This window comes from Monodelphis domestica, chromosome 1 (genome assembly GCF_027887165.1).
Source record: "Monodelphis domestica isolate mMonDom1 chromosome 1, mMonDom1.pri, whole genome shotgun sequence".
In the NCBI taxonomy this organism is placed as follows: Eukaryota; Metazoa; Chordata; class Mammalia; order Didelphimorphia; family Didelphidae; genus Monodelphis; species Monodelphis domestica.
In genome coordinates this window covers 110,588,872-110,608,375 of record NC_077227.1, presented here as the reverse complement: position 1 = coordinate 110,608,375, position 19,504 = coordinate 110,588,872, and the positions used below count along the sequence as shown (strand labels likewise).

The following is a 19,504-nucleotide window of genomic DNA, read 5'->3' as shown; positions in this document are numbered from 1 at the left end:
AACAAAAAATAAATTAAATACTGCTTTGGATATTATTATCACTGGGTATATTTTATTATTAAATTATTAATTATATAAATATAAGTAAATCTAAAAATGTAAATAAATACTTTATTATTAAAACTATCATTAAGTCATTTATGATAAAGTTCCTTCTGCGTGTGTGTGTGTGTGTGTGTGTGTTGAAATAGGGAGGATACATTTACTACTTACACTGAGGAAGAGAGGGTGTTGGTATGCTGAACATGTTATATAGGAGACCCCTCAGTTTTTATAATTTCTAAAGAAAACAATCAGCTAATGGACTGGACTGAATGGAGCCTGGAATTGTTAAGCACTACAGCTTCCAAGAAACTAAAATTTGTTTTACTGTGCTGTGTAGAAAAGATAGAATTGTCTTTCCACCCTTCTGCTGCTTCTGCTGCTGCTAAAGACCTGTGCCTTCTACAGAGCCTCTTTGGGTCCTGAATATTTTTATTCTTTGAAAAGGCAGTAAGTAGTAGCTGAAAAACAAGGTGGTATCAGAGCCTCCATGGTTTGAAATCCCTAATGTCTAAGGACTTGTGCTTATGTAGGGTAGCAATGGAAACAGAGCAGAAATAAACAGGCATTTAGGTTTGGGATGGAAATAGCTCCCCCTTGGAGGCCTTAGGGCCAAAATAGTTGGGGAGATAGAGAAGACATTTACCATAAACTTAACTTTACCTTCACACACACTTGTTTTCTCTCTGCTGGGAGACAGAGCACAAGTCTGCTTGGCTGATTTTGTGTCTAGTATAGAAAGGTCAATGGGTTGAAGAAGAATGAAGGTGTTGCTTCTCAGGGGAAAGAGTACATTAATTGGGGGCTTTGAGAGTAGTGTTAACTATTGGGAATGCACATGGTAGAATGGAAAGGAGCCATGGGATACAAATTTATATCATAGCTCTCCCGCATACAACCTGTTCAGTTGTTTCAGTTGTGTATGACTCTTTGTGACCCCATTTGGGATTTGGCAAAGATGAGGTGCTTTGTCTTTTCCTTTTCCAGCTCATTTTACAGATAAGGAAACTGAGGCAAATAGTAATTAAGTGACTTGCCCAGGGTTACACAACAAGTAAGTATTGTAGAGAAGAGAGAAATTATAAGAAAATGCATATGAAGGACAGAAGCTGGATATGGGTCATCTGTCAGTCAAATGAGGATTCCATTTGGAATGTGACCAGGAAAAGCAATTTGGAGCCAAGCCAAAGGTGATTGTTTGGAAGGTCTTTGGCTGATGGTGGTGACTGAAACTGAAAGCTTTTGCTTGCTGGTTGACCTGAAAGAAGAAGTTTGTTGTGTATCTCTGGGACTTGAGCTAATCAAATTGGAGGTGACCTGGCTGATTTAAAGGAAAAAGAAGTAGGACAATAGTCTTTATATCTCTCTCTGACTGGTTCTCTCCTATACTAGTAACTGAATTACCATTTCTCTCAATATCCTCTAATCCAACACTCACTGTAGAGAATAGGGATATCCTGCCCCTCTTACCTTATCCTCCACCCTTGTCCTGCCTTCCCCAAATAAACCCCTTGTTTGACAAAGAAGATTAAGAACTATTTCATTAAAACTTCACAGCTCACACTGAGTGAGTGAGGGAGATTGAAGAAGGGGGGAGGGAAGGCTGAAAGGTTTCTCAAGAGGGAGTTAAAAAGGGAGGAGGGTAGCCAAAAGAAAGATGACTATCTGATCCATTAGTTATCTAGTATCCATCAAATACACCCTCAAATTATCATCTATTACAGATTGGCACCCCTAAAAAGACTCAACTTTATAATCCCTAAGAAACAGCTGACAAAATGTTTAAGCAAATTCTCTGTGGAGCTGTTGTGATGGCAGACATTACAGGATTTGGGGTATATAACATTCTCTATAGCAAAGTGACCTACATGGTTTTTGATTCTCTGGATTACATTGGCAACACCACAATGTTTATACTCCAATTGCCATTTCAGACTGAAACTATACTATGGCAGATTTTTACTCAAGTTTACATAATTTCTATGGCAGCTTTACAGACTTTGACCTATTTGAAGAATATATAGAGATTTGTAATCCCCAAAAAGGCAGCACAGATAATGGTGGTAGATACTAACTTGGAAAATGTTATTAAGAACTTATTTGGGGAATTTATGAAGGCAAAAGGGTTAGATCAGATTAAGGACAAGAACAATGGCCAGGCAGATAGTGCACCCAAAGAAAAAGAAATTATTATTATTATTACAGTATCTAAGGCCAGATTTGAACTCAAGAAGATGAGTCTGCCTGACTCTAGTCCCTGTGCTCTATCCACTGGGCTACTTCTTGGACGTTATAGCACATGTTGTTTTATATCTCACTAATGTGCTTATATAATAAGACTATATCACATAAATGAACTGAGCCTGCCTCAGTTTCCTTATCTGTAAAGTGAGAGGATTAGCTGAGATGACCTCTACAGGTCCCTTCTAGTTCTGGATCTAATTTCTCCTATAGGTTGCTTTTTAGGGGGAAAGGAAAATGTCCTTGTGTTGAATGCTAGAGAATTCATGTTTATATGCTTAACCCTGACAATTTGCAAAATAAGTCCCCTACCTGTGAAGAGCTCTATGGAACTTTAATCAGTTTGGGTCCTTTCAAAGCTATAAGGATCATTAGCTTTATTTGAACTTCCCAAATAGAAACTAGTTCTTCCAGTTTTCAAAATCATAAAAGCAGTATTTTCAGAACCTCTAATTAAGGATTTCTTAACTTTTGAGCTTCTTCACAGTCCTTTGAACTCTTTAAAAATATTTTGATGACTGTATTTCAATATAACTGGTTTCCTTTGTAATCCTGTATATTTTGTGTTGTGCATTCTAAAATATTATTCTAAGAAAAAATGGATCCATAAGCTTATCTATGACCAAAAAAGTGGTCCTGCTTATAACATAGGTTTCATGATTTCTTTTTTGTTCTCAACTCAAGTCAGAGAGAAATTGGCATTTGAATTGTTATCCTATTTTCTTCCTTTTTCATATATATATATATATATATATATATATATATATATATATATATAAATATATATCCTTACCTGTATTGTTTCTAAGGCAGAAGAGTGGTAAGGGCTAGGCAATGAGGGTTAAGTGACTTGCCCAGGGTCACACAGCTAGGAAGTGTCTGAGATCAGATTTGAACCCAGGACCTCCTGTCTCTGGACCTGACTCTCAATCCACTAAACCCTCCATTCTCTTTCAAAACATGTTGATATGGTAGTTGGTTTTGGGTTGCCCTGAATGCTCTAAATGTGGATAGAGACCCCAAAATTATTATTCATATGTAGGTATGTCTTCTTAGAATGGACAGATTGTTATCTATAGTAATTACAAATTAATGGTTGAATGGCAAATACCATGTGCAGCAGAATCAAATTTCAGAGCATTTAAGTCTTGCCAAAAGTTATAGTGACAAATCTTTCCATTAAAGTTTTGACTAATTTTGTCTAAGTGGTGTAAAATACCTTTCCTAGACTTTTATAATGCAAACACAGTATCTTCTAATAGAGTCAAACCCCTCTAGGTAATGCGATTATTTGTCATGTAAAGAGAGATTAATTAACTTGCTAATTGTTCCTCTTAGCTTTGGCTAGTAGACTTGACATGGGGGTTTGGGGAAGTGATACATGTAGGTGGGAGTGTAGGGAAAAAAAAGTGCCACTCTTCTCTGTCTCTGTGACTATGCACATACATTTGAATTGCAGCAGTTCTCAGATTTAGATAATAACCAAGTTGTCTTCAGAAGAAAATAGCAGTTTATAATTGAAAAGCTGAGGGAGCTAAAGCTAGCCTATTAAGGGGTGTTCTTCCCCACAAATCGAAAGCATAGGTAGATAGCCAAAATGGTGGACCCTCAATTGAGTCCATTTGTAAATACCTGCATTTAGATAAATAGATATTGGAACCTAAGAGCTGTTTCAGGCAGGTGAGCCTCCATCCGGTTTTACCTTTGTATTTTAAAAGCATTACTGTGAAAAACACAATATAGCCCCATGGAGCGCTGTGCTCTGATGAAGAATGACTGCAGACAGTGTGCCTAATCGACAGGAGGATCAGGGGCTGTTTGTTTAGCCATGATGAGCTGTCAGTGTCTTCTTTCAACTGAATGCTTCTGGAGGTGGAGATGAAAATATCTCCTGACCCTTCATGTGTCTGTGTTGATCCAAAAATGGCCATAAACACTAGGGCTCTGATGGAGGTGGCATTAGCATAGAAATAATGGTGCCCAGAAATGCATAGCTATTGCTGAGATCTGGACTTACATGGGTAAAGTCTAAATATATTGCCACACTCTCCACACTATGTTTAAAGAGGCAACCTGGATGATAGATTTCACCCATCGTCCCAAACTAGGATAATTTCATGAATGAGGCTCTTTCTCTAGTGGCGATGCAAGGTATGATTTTCTTCAGTGTTCTGAAGAGTTGTGAAGTGTTATGATTTTCATTCTGTTTGTTTTGCTTCAGTAGAAAGTGTAATAATATAAAACTGTAGAATCTTACAGCAAGACGGGACCTTAGAAATTATTTTTGTCCAACCCCCTGCTCAGTTCAGGACTCCTCTCTATAACATCACTGGCAAATCATCAGCAAATTTTAATTTAAATATTTCTAATCATAGAGTCATCACTACCAGCTCAAACTGACTGGTTCAATTATAAGAACAATCTTCATCGTACTGAAATTTGCATGCTTATAAATTCCGCCCATTTGCCCTAGTTCTGCATTCAGCTAGTAAAAGACAAAAATCATCTTCCATCCTCCAGGCTAAAGATTACCAGCTCATTCAACCTTTCCTCATATTCTGTGGTTTCTGTTTCCCTTTGCTGCTTGCCCCTTCCAAATGATTCTATTTTCTCAATTATTCTTCCAAAGGCTCTGTCCACAAAGCCTTTAATTTTGAACACTAAATTATAGAATCTTGGAGTTAGAAGGGACTTCAAGAGATAAAATTATGTAGCTCCATGTCCTCAAGTTGATGACCACCTAAACTATTCAAGACATGTAATCATATATTTAAAGATTTTAAAAGGTGAAAACATTACAGCCTCTCTCAATCACTTATTCTAAGTTCTGTTCATCTGTACCTTTCACACACCCTTCTGTATGTTCAACTACAGCCTCTTTTGCTTTAATTAAAATCCATTTCCTCTCTATTGATCTTCCATAGGCAGTGAGAAAAAATACTTAACATCTTCATCTTATACTTAAAGACCTTAATTAATTCTCTCTGTAACTCACTCTTTTTCAGGACAAATAACCTAAATTCAAATAATTCTTTATAGTAGGATCTGTTTTCCTCTCTTTCATTATCATTATCAGTTTTCTATATCTCTTAAAAGTAGACCCATTTCTCTTATTCAGACTGTAACTTGTTCAACTTTGCATACAACACTCTAAGCCTTCCCCAATTCCACAGTGGCTTGCTTCCCTTTCCCCCCCAGCCCCCAGCAGCATTTCTGGCTCATTATTAACTTGTAGTTGAGCATAACCCTAATCCTTCTTTAGTTTTGGCTAATCCATTTTCCTTTATCCTGTATTCTTTAGCTTAGTATTTTTTTTATTTGTTGTTGTTTTGTTTTAATCAGTATGTGATCTACCTTATTGGATGCCATCCTGATCTCATTGACTATCTTGCAGATCCGGGGAGGTCATTTTGAATTTTATTTCTGTTGCTAGAATATTGGCAAATCCCTCTCATCTAGTTCAGCTTGTAGATTTGATGAATGTATTCTCAATTCCTTCATTTAGGTTATCTTTATATTGTATAGAGCAAATCCTAAAGTGGATCTTTGTGTGACATCATTCAATAAGTCTCATTGACTTGAAAATGAAAAATTGATAATAATTGCTCATCAGAATTTAATATAACAAGTTTTATAGAACATTTACTCACCAGTAGCAAATCAAATTGAGGGGCTTAGCTTAATTTTCAAGTGAGTTCCTTTTTCAGATATTTTTTTCACGGATGCCTTTATTTTAGAAATTTCTTCCATCTGAGGTCAAGTGCTGCTTCTAGACCAAGTTTTGGAGATCTGATGGGTTTGTAAATGTGCTCTCTTAACAGGAAACATTCACCCGAGGAATAGGTCATAAGAAAGGACTGAGATCAAAGCTTGGAAGAGAGGGACCTATGCACACAAGTAGTTTTTGTCTAAGAGAGTGAATTTTGGTAAAATCACTTTGCCCTCATAAACTCATCACTCTTGATTTGGAAGGTGAAGAGGCTAATGCTACCTGGTCCTATGATTCTTGTGGATGGAAATAAATAGCTGCTGGCTATTGTATACATTGAAATAAGAAAATCTCTTCTTCCCATACCTTTTTTTTTTAAATCCTTTACCTTCTTTCTTAGAATTGACACTAAATATTGGTTCTGAGGCAGAAGAGTGGTAAGGGCTAGGCAATTGGGGTTAGGTGACTTGTTCAAGGTCACACAGCTAGGAAGTGTCTGTGGTCACATTTGAACCTAGGACCTCCTGATTCCAGGCGTGACTCTCTTTATCAACTGAGTCCCCCAAGTTGCCCCTTTGCCATCATTTTTTAATGATCATTCTAAGAGGTGCAATCAGTGCTGCATATGGAAGAGTAACTAGGTTTCACAGTGGGTAGAGCACTTACTAGCTGGGTGATCTTGGCCAAGTTACTTCATCCTGTTTGCCTCAGTTTCTTTATCTATAAAATGAGCTGGAGATGGAAATGGCAAACTACTACAATATCTTTGCCAAGAAAATCCCACATGGGATCGTGAAGAATTGTACTCAACTGAAAAACCACCAAACTACTGAAAAATGGAAGGAAAAGGTATCCTCCTCCAAGACCAGGGCCTTTCTGTTCATTTCTGAAATGAGAAACACATTTGCCCAGAAAAGGAATAGAATTTCCCCTGTCTCTTTCAGTTGACTGGGATTACTTTTCAGCCCTTACAGTACAGGCACCTATTAAGGAAAGGGCTGAAATGACCAATTCCTTAGAAATCAAGACAGAAACAGATAATTTAGGAACCAATAAACTTTTATGGAAGGCTGTTTGCTCTCCATTTGCAGACACAGTTCTCAGGACACTCAAAGCACAGGAATGCTCTCTGTAGTACACTGGCTACCAGAGGAGAATGAATAGCTCAATGTTATTTTTTATGTGATTTCAGAAAAAAGAATAAGGGGTAAGGTGGATCTTGATGGGGAAAAAAAAAGACAAAGGGAGGTGAACAGATTGAACACATAGAATAAAACTGGGGTGAGAGACTCCCAGGGGTAGGACACCAATGATAGGAAAGATCAAGTTTGGGGAAATAAATGCATTTATAGCTTGAGAAAGGTCCCTTGGAAGGGTCTATTAATTACCCTGGTTAAATGGGGCTGAAGCTGGGTACAGTTGAATAAGAAAAGGAAGCTAGAAAGAGGGGCTGTTTAAACTTATAATTGACTAGTCTCTCCTCTTTATATTATATTTATATTATTTATATTATCATTGATTATTTTCCAAAGTACAATAAAGTTCTGATGCTGGGCCAAGAGTATATGCCCCCATTTGTGTGGGAGGCAACTTGAAAACCTATTCAGAACAAATAGGAAATTGTTTTTTTTTAAGATTTCCTCTGAAAGGCATATACCCCTTCCCATAGGGTATATTCTGCACCACTCAATTTATCTGTGTCAGAAACATGGAGGGTTGGATTGATTCTAGTGCAAATTGAAGCTCTGGTTTCAGTCTGGATGCATGGGACATGATGCTTTGTCCACCAGCCACTTTCTCTGTTTCAGCATTTGAATTCTAATGTTTCAATGCTTTCCCCATTCAGACAGTCTTTGCCTGAGCCAGGAAGTACATTTTTTATCAAATCTCACAGTAATATGGGAAGATAGAAAAGATTAATGCCTGCTGATAATCTACAGTGCCAGAGCACAGGATGTAGAAGGGAATTTAATAATCTGTGAAATGATGACAGAACCACATGGCTTGATTTTCAGTTGTCTCCCTCATGTGTTTGTTTCTAAACCAGGGTGAGTTTCGATGAGGGGAGCTCCTGGGACAAGTATGGTTTTACTTCGGCTCCACTCTTCGTGGATGGGTCTCTGGTGGATCCAGGTGTGGAATCACAGATAATGACGTGAGTACTGCTGATGGTTTGCAGCAGAAACCTAAACAACCTGTGTTTGAACCCCTGTCAGGTCACTGACTTGCTCTGTAACCTCAGTTCTCAACACTTTTTCAGACCAAAATCCCCCATTCTTAAAATGGAATAATAACAGCTGCTATGTTTGCCCCATGGGGCTATGATTGAGGACCAAAGGAAAGCATTTTGAGAACATTAAAGAAAGAATTAAATGTCAGTCATTGCAATAAGCTCCCATTTTATCTAGCTCATTTCAGTTCAACAAAGGCCCATAAAGCTTAGATAACTGGATTCCTTTTTCCCCCTTGAATTAATTGTAATGAGAAATACATGACAGAAACAAGCTGAAATCAAGGATTTTTAAATTTCCACACTATATCACAAGATCTATTGAATCAGTCCAATCTCCTATACTTCTGTCAGATAAAAAGCATACAGTCATAAATTTACAGCTGAAAACAAATATCAGAGACCATTGAGTATGACTTCCTCATTTTCCAGATGAAGAACCTGAGATTTAGCAAAAAATATGACTTGCTCAGAGTCACATAATGTCCAAGGCAGGTCTTGAACTGAGTTCTTCTTGAGAGCAAGCCAAGTAATATGGCCTGCAAAATACTGAGGTACCATCTGGTTTTTCAGATATTATGTTATTTTTAATGAAATTCCATGTAACTTGGGGTGGCATGATAGATTCAGAGTCAGAGAATCTATTTTAGAATCCTTGTTTTGTGACTTGCTGCCTGTGTAACCTTGGGGAAATCATTTAAACTCTCTGGAACTCAGTTTCCTCATCTGTAAAATCTGGGGTTTGGGGAAGAGAGTTGGACTAGTTGATTCCTGGAGTTCCTTCCAGCTTTACAGTTGTGACTTGGCATTAAATATTTTGCTATGTATTCATATTCTTTAGAAGTCTTCTACCAGTGTTGGAGAGAAAAGCCTATGCTAGAGTTGATAACTTTCAGCTAACCAGACTATATTATTAATCATGTAGGATGAGAGTGGCATCACGAAGAAGCAAGATCTTATACAATGTCCCAAAAGACTGTAATTTTGAACTGTTAGAGTATAGTAGTTAAGGTTTTCCATTGAGCTACAGCTTCAAATGTAATAAAACTTTTGGGACATCCCATATCACTTTCTATGACAAATGAACATTGAGGAGAGACAAAAGGAAAGGCAAGAAATGACTAAAAGTTGAATTTCTTTAGGAGACCTTCATTCAGATAGCTATTAAGGGCAATCACATTAGAGTATTAGCTAGATTTAGGTAATTGAAGAAAAAACTTGGACAATTAAGGTCTGATATATGAGGAAATCAACACTTAAAGAATGAGATGGGTTGCTATAAAAGGCCCTTCTTAGGAGCCCCCATGAAGAGAATAGGCATGGCAGATATATGGTTTATCATGGAATTTAGCAGAAAGAATTAGCAAAGATAACTAAAGGACTTTACTTTTAGCAAGTGAAAAGGGCAAAGGGAAATGTTCTATTGACCCTCAGAGAGTGTACTATGGTTATGTTCCTTCCAGTGTCAAGCAAAAATTACTTGTATAAAAAGTACAGAGTTTGTGGAGTTTGTTTGTTTGTTTGTTTTTTTCTATAAGGACAGGTGGAAGTTTTGGAAGATACTTTGCCGTTCTCCAGATTAACTGATAAAGTATTATTGAAAAGAATGGAAGCTCTATATTGAGATAAATAGGGGAAAATGTCCAAAAATAATCCTTATCTATTTTGGGATGTTGGCAAGTGAAAGAACTTGACAGAAAGAGAGAATGTGGGAAAAAGACCATGAAAGCCCTGAGACTGGGAGATAACTTTAAGATGGTTTCAGTAGAAGTTAAATCTAGACTCTCTAAAGAGCTTATACCTTCTCATATTCCAGAGTACTAATGAAGTTCCTTCCAGGCAAGAGGACTTCTAACAAGTGTTCTTCACAGAAAGAAGAGATGGGTCATTAAGATTTGTCAGCTCCCTGCTGAGGGCTGGCCCTATGTAAAATTGAAATATAGTGGAAAGCCTCACAAGACTTACAACATTACTTACAACTTGCGTGGATGTCAGAAGGCTGCCTATTTATGTATTTTGATTTCTTAGCTAAAAAACTGAAAACCTTAGCAGGCACGGGCAAGCTTTTCACAACCACTTCTACTTGAAGGTAGGCTTAGGAGAAAAAAATTAGCTAAGGAAAGAAAACAGCTGATTGCGACAATAGCAGATTGGGGTTGGAATTTCCAGATAAGGCTTAAGATGTTAGAAAGCAGACTTTGGGCCAGGGATGGAATACATCTGAGTAAGATGTTATCAAGTTCCAAGAAGAGACATTTAATGTAGTATAGATGAACTCTCTTTGGTATTAGAGGACTTGGGCTCGAATCTCTGTTCTATTTATTACTTGTGTGTCCTTGGGAAGTTCACTTTAAATCTTTGGGACTCAGTCTTCTCAAAAATAAAGACATTTAATAAAGGTCCTTCTAACTACAAATATAGTGAATGTTTTTACTGTAGATTGAAGATATCTTGAAGAAGTTTTTATACTGACAATTGACGGGAAGGGAGAAAACCTGCCTATATACACTTTTTGGTAAACCCAGTAGCATTGGATTATGCGTGATGTATGATGAATATGGATTATATATAATGGGAAAGTAAAGGAGTGGAAATGCCCAGTAATTTACAAGCAATGTTATCTACAAAGAGAAAACATAGTAATACTCATTGACTCAGATAAATGCACAGAAAATGAATAATAAAGAGCACTAAATATCTTAAAGAAAGGAAATAAAATTGACCTCCAGACTTGACTCTAAGTGATTCATAAGTAGAACATAGCAATATAATGTTATACCTTATTCACAAAGGAACAGATTAGATAAAAGTGAACAGTGGATTCTCATTATGCTACATATACTTGTCTGAGGATAACCTCGGATGACATGGAGGAAAAACATCATGAGGGACATTTGACTTAGGATCAAGAGAAGAAGAAACATGGTAAAATAGTGGTTTCTGTGCACTAAAAGCAGCCCAGCCAGAAGCAGGGAATGCATGATGAGCTTCAAAAATGGTTCACAAATCTCTCATGGAGACTTGATAAGGAAGAGGATTTTGACTATACACACATCTGTTTGAATTTGATCTCTGCTAAAAATGGGTCATTTAAAAATTTCTTGACTTGTCTAGATAATAATCTTATTTTTCATAACATAGAGGAGGCAGTGAAAGGAACTGCTCTTATGGAACAAAAAGAAGGGAGTCATTCCTAAAACAGGCAAGAATGAAACTTTATAGAAAGGTGTAGGGTTTACATTATGTGATTATTTAAAAATAACAAAAGGAGAAAAACCAAGCAGAGTGTGATTTATACACTAGATTTCAGGAGAGTAGAATTAAGTGTTCAGAGGAAAAAGAGGTAAGTTCATATGGTCAAGGATTCTACAAAGGATTCAAGCTAAGAAGAATAGGATGCCCTCAAGAATATTCTAGCAGTACAAATCGAAATCATCCCTATGAGGAATAAAATGGGTGTCGATCTAAAGAGACCAATGTAGTCTCTTCACCTGGACAGTCATTAAATTCTCACTCTTCTAGGTTCCGGAAGTAAAAGGAAAAAGTGACATTGTCCTCATCATCAAGAATCAAACCTTAACATTAATGAGTGCTGTGGACTGTACACAAGTAAAGGTGATGTTGCTTGTGTTACAAAGCAAAATCACAAAGGAAACTCCACTGAAGTGCTGTGACAAGTTTAGACAGTTGGCTCATGGACATTAAATGGGCAGGCTTCTTAGAAGACCTAACATCTAAGTTGGGTTTTGATGGAAGTAAAGGATGGAAACAAATGGAGGGGTCTGTCCCAAGGATGGAGCTCAGCATGAGTGAAGATATGGGGACAAGAGAAGGAAAAATAACAACAGAGGAAAGAGATTAGTACAGTTTGCCTGGGTACACTCAATGCACAGAGGGGAATAGCATGGGCATAAGACTGGAGAATTAATTAAGTTACAGCCAAACTATGGAAGAAAGGGAATGTTAGGATTGGTCATTTCAGTTGTATATGGCAATGGGGAGTCATTGAAGCTTTATGAGTAGAGGAGTGACATTATTATTATAGCAGTATATTAGGAAGATTACTCAGGCAGTGATGTGTAGATCAGATTGGAGTCAAGAATTGAGAGTGAATCAGAAGATTCCAGATCCTAAGAAGTGGCAGGGATTGTTTTAATTCCTTTTAGAAGGATGTCTCCAAAGAAAGAAGGCATGACCGACATTATCAGAGAAAACGACTCTCTCTTTTTTTTTTAATTTTATACATTATTTTATTTGTTTTTTTTTTTAAACCCTTACCTTCCATCTTAAAATTGATACTGTGTTTTGACAGAAGAGTGGGGAATAAGGGACTTACCCAGGGTCACATAGCTAGTAAGTATCTAAGGTCAAATTTTAACTCAGGAAAATGAATCTCATTGAGTAAGAGAAGTTTTATAGTGAAATAACCTTGCTTTATATAAACCTGAAAAGAGCTGACCTTTTGGCCTGCTGATTTCTTCCCTGTTCTACACTTAGCACGTAATACAGAGAATATAGACCATGAAGTCAAGGAAACATGGGTTCAATCCTTCCTCCAACACTAACTGTGTGACCATAAACAATTCATTTTCCTAGATTCAATTTCTGTGTCAATAAAATAGATATTAAAATGCCCATTTCCTTATGCCATGACCTTATTGTAAAGCTGGAATGATATAATCTATACAAAGTCCTTTGCAAACTTTGAAGCATCCTAAAAACATAACTTATTGTTCTTATCATTATGGTCACATTGATCCAGTTTTTAAATCTGCATTTATTATCAATTCTAATAAAGAAGAGTGGCAAGGGGTAGGCAATCAGGGTTAAGTAACATGCCTGGGGTCACACAGCTAGGAAGTGTCTGAGACCAGATTTGAACTTGGGTCTTCCTGACTCAAGGCCTGATGCTCTATTTACTTTACTACCTAGTTGCTCCCTTCCTATAATTTTTATTAAAAACCCTTCCTTTTGTCTTAGAATTAATACTGTATATTGGTTACAAGGAAGAAGAGCACTAAAGACTAGGCAATGAAAGTTAAGTCACTTTTCCAGGGTCACACAGCTAGGAAGTATCTGAGGCCAGATTTAAACCCAGGACCTCCCATCTCTAGGTCTGACTCTCAATTCCCTGAGCCACCTAGTTGCCCTCCTCCCATAATTTTGAAAAAGGGTTCATATCTCTTCACAACAACTTTTAAATTCCATGCTCTTTTACTAATCTGCAGCTGGAATGACTATTTCTAAGACTGTTTCCCAACATACATTAAGGAATCTAGTTACAGGAAGAAATCCCACATCATTAGAGCAAAACAACTTTATAATAACTCCCTGACTCCATAATTTCTCTTCCCAAAAGGCATTTCTTTTATAAGAGCCTAATATAGTATACAGCTGTACAAAGATGAGTAGAATGAATAAATTAAAAAAATAAATTTTTACTTGTTCTAAGTCCTGTGTTCAGCATGGGGGATAAATAGAATGAGCTCTCCATGAGCTCGCCTTCTAAAGGGGGGAGCACATCAGTAGATGGAAGGACCATGTTGGTCCTAAGAATGAAGCTGTCTGGATTGTTGGCAAGGTTAGGGCTTCTAAGGGTGCATCGGTGGGTCAGATGTCCCTGCCTGGAAGTCAGGAGGACAGAGTATCAGGGCAAATGGTAAGGTCCTTTCTCCCTCCTTCTCCATCCCCCCCTCCCACAATGACCCCGATTCAGTGCCCCATTCTAGAGTCTCTGCCTTGTCCAAGGACTGACATTCTACTCTTTGCAGTTCCCTTTGCCTCATCCCAATTTGGACTACTTTTAATATTCAGGCTGGAGTGAAGTTGTTTGAGGTCAACATTACCCAGGTTTTGTGCCACTTCCTGGCAGATCAGGATTATGCTGATCTGAGCCTTCCTCCCATCTCACAGACCCAATTTGGCATGCATCGCTATGTATTCAGCTTTATCTGAGCTGATTTTATGTTTCTCCTGGGCATCCCTTTGAACAATACCATAGATACACTAATCCTTGCATGACCTGGAATTCCCTGGCAAGTTTCAGGCAATAGTTTAAGTTCTCTGTTAGCCTAATCTCAAACGTTAATCATTTCTTTTCAGCTTCAGATAGGATGCAGTAGGCAGGGTGGCAATGAGAGGTCACATTGTGGTTCAAACCATTTACCCAAGGGATGAGTTAACATGCCTGTTTACCTTTTCTCCCACTGAGATTTGTAATAAGCTTGGCGCACTGCTCCCCGGTCTCTTCCACCTTAGTCTGAAGCCTATTTTAATGTCATTAAATGGAACAGGACTCATGATATCATTATGAGGGAGCCTGGGAAGGCAGAGGCAGTTTGAGTTCTCTATGTTCTTAGCCTTTGATGTCTTTTATTCTTGACATTCTTTTAGAAAACTTAAATGTGTTTTGTTTTCATTTAGATGGACAGAAGCTCTGTCCTTGCCACCCTAGAGGTTCTTCCTAGAATAAGGATACAGAAGCACCATTAGTGAATGTTGTACATCACTGCCAAGAGATCTGTTGGGCTAGCCCAATCCCTCACAGCTGCAGCGAGGTCTGGATCCAGCATCCAGAGACCCTGGCCATGCTTTCTGTCCCAACTCCAGAGCTAAAACTGGATTGGAAATTATATTAACCCAGAGGCCTGAGCAGTGATTCCCAAAATCAACAGGACAGAGAGGTTGGAGGCTAAAAGACCAGTGAACACATTAGACTCTACTCAAGATAGGAGAGCAGTTTGTATTCTAGAGGGGCAACCTTTTTTTTTCTTCCATTTAAGGGGTAGTGATGGGAATGGGCACTGTTGATCCTTAGTAATCTTGTGGAAGAATAGAATATACATTTTTTTCTGTATTAATTTACTTCTTTCTCCCTCCATGTAGAAAGCTTGGAAGGGAACTAAATGATCTGGTTAACCTATTCCTACTAAAGTGCTGTTGACTTGTTGTATGAGCTTTTGGGGAAGAGACTCTCTTTTTTTTAAACCCTTACCTTCCATCTTACAATCGATACTGTGTTTTGGCAGAAGAGTGGGGAATAAGAGACTTGCCCAGGGTCACCTAGCTAGTAAGTATCTAAGGTTAAATTTTAACTCAGAAAAATGAATCTCATTGACTCCAGAACTTATATTCTATCCAATGTCACCTCCTGGTGGATGTAAGGAAATGTTTATAATTAATTAGAGCTAATTCAAAAAGAATATATTGCTTTTAAAAAATACACACACACACATATACAAAACATGAAGTGGGGGATTAACCAACAAGAATAGTCTTATATTAAAAAAATTAACTCACGGGACAGGAAGTCAGGAAGATAACTGTTTGACCCTAAGCAACTCATTTTCATCATCTATAAAATAGGAATAATGAGATAAGCATATGTATAGCACTTTGTGAAACTTGAAGCACCATATATATATATATATATATATATATATACACACATATATATATATAATAACAAGCAATAAACTTCTATGCTGTAAAACTTGTTTTTTCCAGTTTATATTAAATTTATCTCATTAGTAATAGTACTTCTCTGCTCATCTGTGCCTACTTTTGAACTTTCTATTTTCATGTCTTAGAAAAATAACCTGAGTCTGTCAAGCAAAGCCTAGATGACTTGTCCAGTATGCTGTGTAGGGCTTCTCCATCAGGTTGGTGTGGGACTAGAGGTCTCTGAGGTCTCTTTCAGTCCATAGCCTGTGATTTGGATAGCTGCTGTCACCGTGACTCACAGTAAAAGCCCAGAACTTAGAGATATGGGGAACCGGAGGTGCGTTATGGGTAGGGGTTTGTTTTTTTTTTCCCCTGAGAGACATATTGAAGAAAATGGAATTGTAATTGGAAATTCTTCCTGCATGACATTGACTGGCTTCCTTTATCTTAAGTAAAAATTCACCAAGTTCCCGCTATTGCAGAGGCCAAACGTCTCTATGGCATCTAGCTTCATCTTCTGAAACTCCAGCTGGGAGAGGGAGGCAGCATTTGAGGGAAGGGGAAACGGTCCCTGCCTCAGAGACATGAGATTTGCTTACTCATCTTGCTATTTCTGCTGCCTTCCCTTCAAATGTTATTATCTCAACGTTTCAGTGAACTTGGCATGGAATATCCAGTGTTCCCCAATTTCCCCTTGCCTATTACTAATTCATGAGGAGATGCATAGATTCAGATTGCTTTCAGTGCTGAGGTAAGGACTTGCAGATAACAGCCTGGAGGGTCATTTATTCAGTAGTTTGGTTGAATGGACAGATATTATTGGCTCACTTCATTATGTCCCTGAGGGCTTTTTGTCTCTTCCATGGCCATTTTAAAGATATCCATGATTCATTCAACTCCTAACCTCAGCCCAGAGGTGGCCCTGGTTTGGGGAATCAGACAGGAGGGCAACACAGATGCAGCCTACATGATATTAGTAGTTTAATAAAAGGAGAGGAGTATAGGCTGCATTGATTATAGTGGTCAAGAAATATAGGTAGGTAGGTAGATAGATAGATAGATAGATAGATAGATGGATGGAGGGATGGAGGGATAGAGATAGATAGATAGATAGATAGATAGATAGATAGATAAATGGATAGAGATAGATAAATAGATGGATGAGTGGCTAGAGATAGATATTACAGCATATGAATTGCTTTTAAATTGCTTTTAATCTTCATAGCAAACCCTTTGAGGTACGATTATATTTATTTTACAGGATAGAAAATTGTGGCTGAGAATTTAAATGATTTACCCATGCCATATTACCTAATGAATGTCTGAAGCAGGATTTGAGCTCAGATCTTTCTGACTCCAAGTCCAATACCATATCCATTGTTCCAAATATCTGCCAGATTAGGGAATCAATCAGTCAATCAATTTAAGGATTTATTAAGTTCCTCCTCTGTATCATACCAGGGCAGTTAGTTGGCACCTTAGCCTAGAGTCAGAAAAATTTAAATTCAAAACTGACCTTATAAATTACTATCTTTGTTAACTTGGGCAAGCCACTTAACCCTGTTGCCTCAGTTTCCTCATCTATAAAATGAACTGCAGAAGGAAATGGCAACACATTCCAGGATCTTTGCCAAAAAAATCTCACACAGCATCAGACATAACTGTAAGGACTGAACAATAAAGTACCAAATTTACACTAGAGATACAAAAATGGAATAGTCTCCATCCTCAAAGAGTTGTCATTGCTTTGGATGAGATAATGGTTACGCCTATAGGTAGAGAACACATATAATGGTGATGGTCTGACAAGATCTGACAATGAATTAGATACATGAAATGAATCAGAGTCAAAGAAGATACAGAGATCATGAACTTAAGTGATTGGAAGCAAGGTAATGATTTCAACGGTAAAAGGAAGATTAAAAAGATGGATGGTTGTTTGGGGAAAGATTGAGTTCTCTTTTAGACATATTGAATTGCCTATGGAAGATCAAATTCCAAATGCTTTATAAGTAATTTGTGATGTCTGTGGTTCAAGAGAAATTGGAAGAGAAGCCAGAACTTGATATGTAGATTTGGGAATCATCTGTACAAAGCCAATGATTGAGCCCATGAGAACAAATGAAGTCACTTAGTGAGATGATACAGAGAGGAAAGAGAGTCCGGGCAGAGTTTTGGGCTATATCCTCAGTGGGGCTGATGAAGCCAAGCAGAGTAGACTAAGGGATGGTCAGACAGTTAGGAGAAGAAAAGAGGAGAGAGAAAGAGAGAGGAGGAGAGAGAAAGAGAGAGAGAGAGAGAGAGAGAGAGAGAGAGAGAGAGAGAGAGACAGAGAGACAGAGAGACAGAGAGAGACAGAGAGAGACAGAGACAGAGAGAGAGAGAGTGAGAGAGAGCGAGAGACAGAGAGAGCGAGAGAGAGAGAGAGAGAGAGAGAGAGAGAGAGAGAGAGAGAGAGAGAGAGAGAAAGCAATGTCTCAGTGATGATGAAGAATAGATTTATGAAGAGAGTAAGAAAGATTAAATGATAGATTACTATCAGAAAAAGGAAATTCAGGGTTCTTTATCATGAAAGTAGAGACAAACTTGTATTATTGTTTTTCATTTAGGACTCCCTGCCTCTGGTCTTTCTGCCTTTTTATTGGCTTTCCTCCATTGTCTCAAAGACAGTCTCTTCTCACTTATTCCTATTAGGATCCCTAATTTCATTCAAGGTCAGCTGAAATGTTCTCTCCTGCCTTTCCTCATCTCCACAGTTTGATGCTTTCTTTGTCAAATTATTTTTTATCTTTTTTTCATATGTAAGAAGTACTTATACAGGACTTGGCACAGTGCCTGGTATATAGTAGGTATTTAACAAATGTATGTAGCTGACAAGGAAATATTATTTCAAGTGTGGAGAAAAGATTAAGCGAGAGAACAGAGGCATAGAGTACATATTTTAGGTTGTTGAGGACTAGAGAAGGAAGCCATAGTATAAAAGAGAGAAAAAGTGAATGATGGGAAATATTCTAGTTAATTGGTTAGAGCCAAATGAATGCTGATTTAGTCTCTAGATACAGGTCTAATTTATCTAATCCCCTGCTCATCCGTTGTGGAATCCCAACCTCCTTAAGCAGAGCAAATAACCAAGGGATATAGGCGAGAGTTGTTATGGCAATTTTTGTACTTAAGTAACAAAGAATGCAAGCCAGAGATGACATGGTTAGGGGATCAGTGACCAGACCAGACAGAAAGTGACCTGGAATTCATTCAGAGAGAGAATGTAGTGAAAAGAGGTTTCACTAATCCTCCTTGCTCACTAGGCACTAACTAAATTCAGTTGGTTCTAGCTGCTTAAGGACTACCAATGCCATGTAAATTTTGTCAACATGAGGCAAAGTCCCATTCACCTTATCCTAGTTATAGTTCCTAGAGGAAGTAAGATCTGGTAGAAAGATGTTTTACCTAAATGAGGAGTAAAAGTTTTCTTCTTCATGAGACAAAAGGTGTTACACAGAGCTAAAATATATTGTTTAGCCTCTAGTATCTATATCCTGTAAAGTAGTTCAAAATGAACCAAGGAGAACTCTATTGATCTGTTTTTGAATACCCTGTTGTTTGCTAAAAGAAACTGATTTTCCTTTGCTCAAAGTAAGTCATTCAAATAATCAGCAATGATACATTTCCCCACACATTTGTTGGTCAACTTGACTATGGTTAGCAGATGCTAGTGGCTAGCCATGTAATGAGCCCATCAGGATACCACATACATTCTGAGTCTCCTCATCAGTAAAAAATAAGCTAATTGTTTCTGTAGTAGCTACCCTATGCTGCAGATGTAAGGTTCAGATCAGTCT

General features: G+C 37.8%; 1 protein-coding gene across 2 annotated transcripts in view; it reads left to right on the top strand.

The window, feature by feature from the left end:
* The window catches only part of SORCS3 (sortilin related VPS10 domain containing receptor 3), a 724,209-nt gene that overhangs the window by 618,324 nt on the left and 86,381 nt on the right, over nt 1-19,504 (top strand). For both annotated transcript variants that reach the window (XM_007479197.2, XM_056804235.1), the window contains one exon: nt 8,040-8,147. In XM_007479197.2, the coding sequence (XP_007479259.2) occupies nt 8,040-8,147 (108 nt within the window). The remainder of the gene's footprint in view (nt 1-8,039; nt 8,148-19,504) is intronic.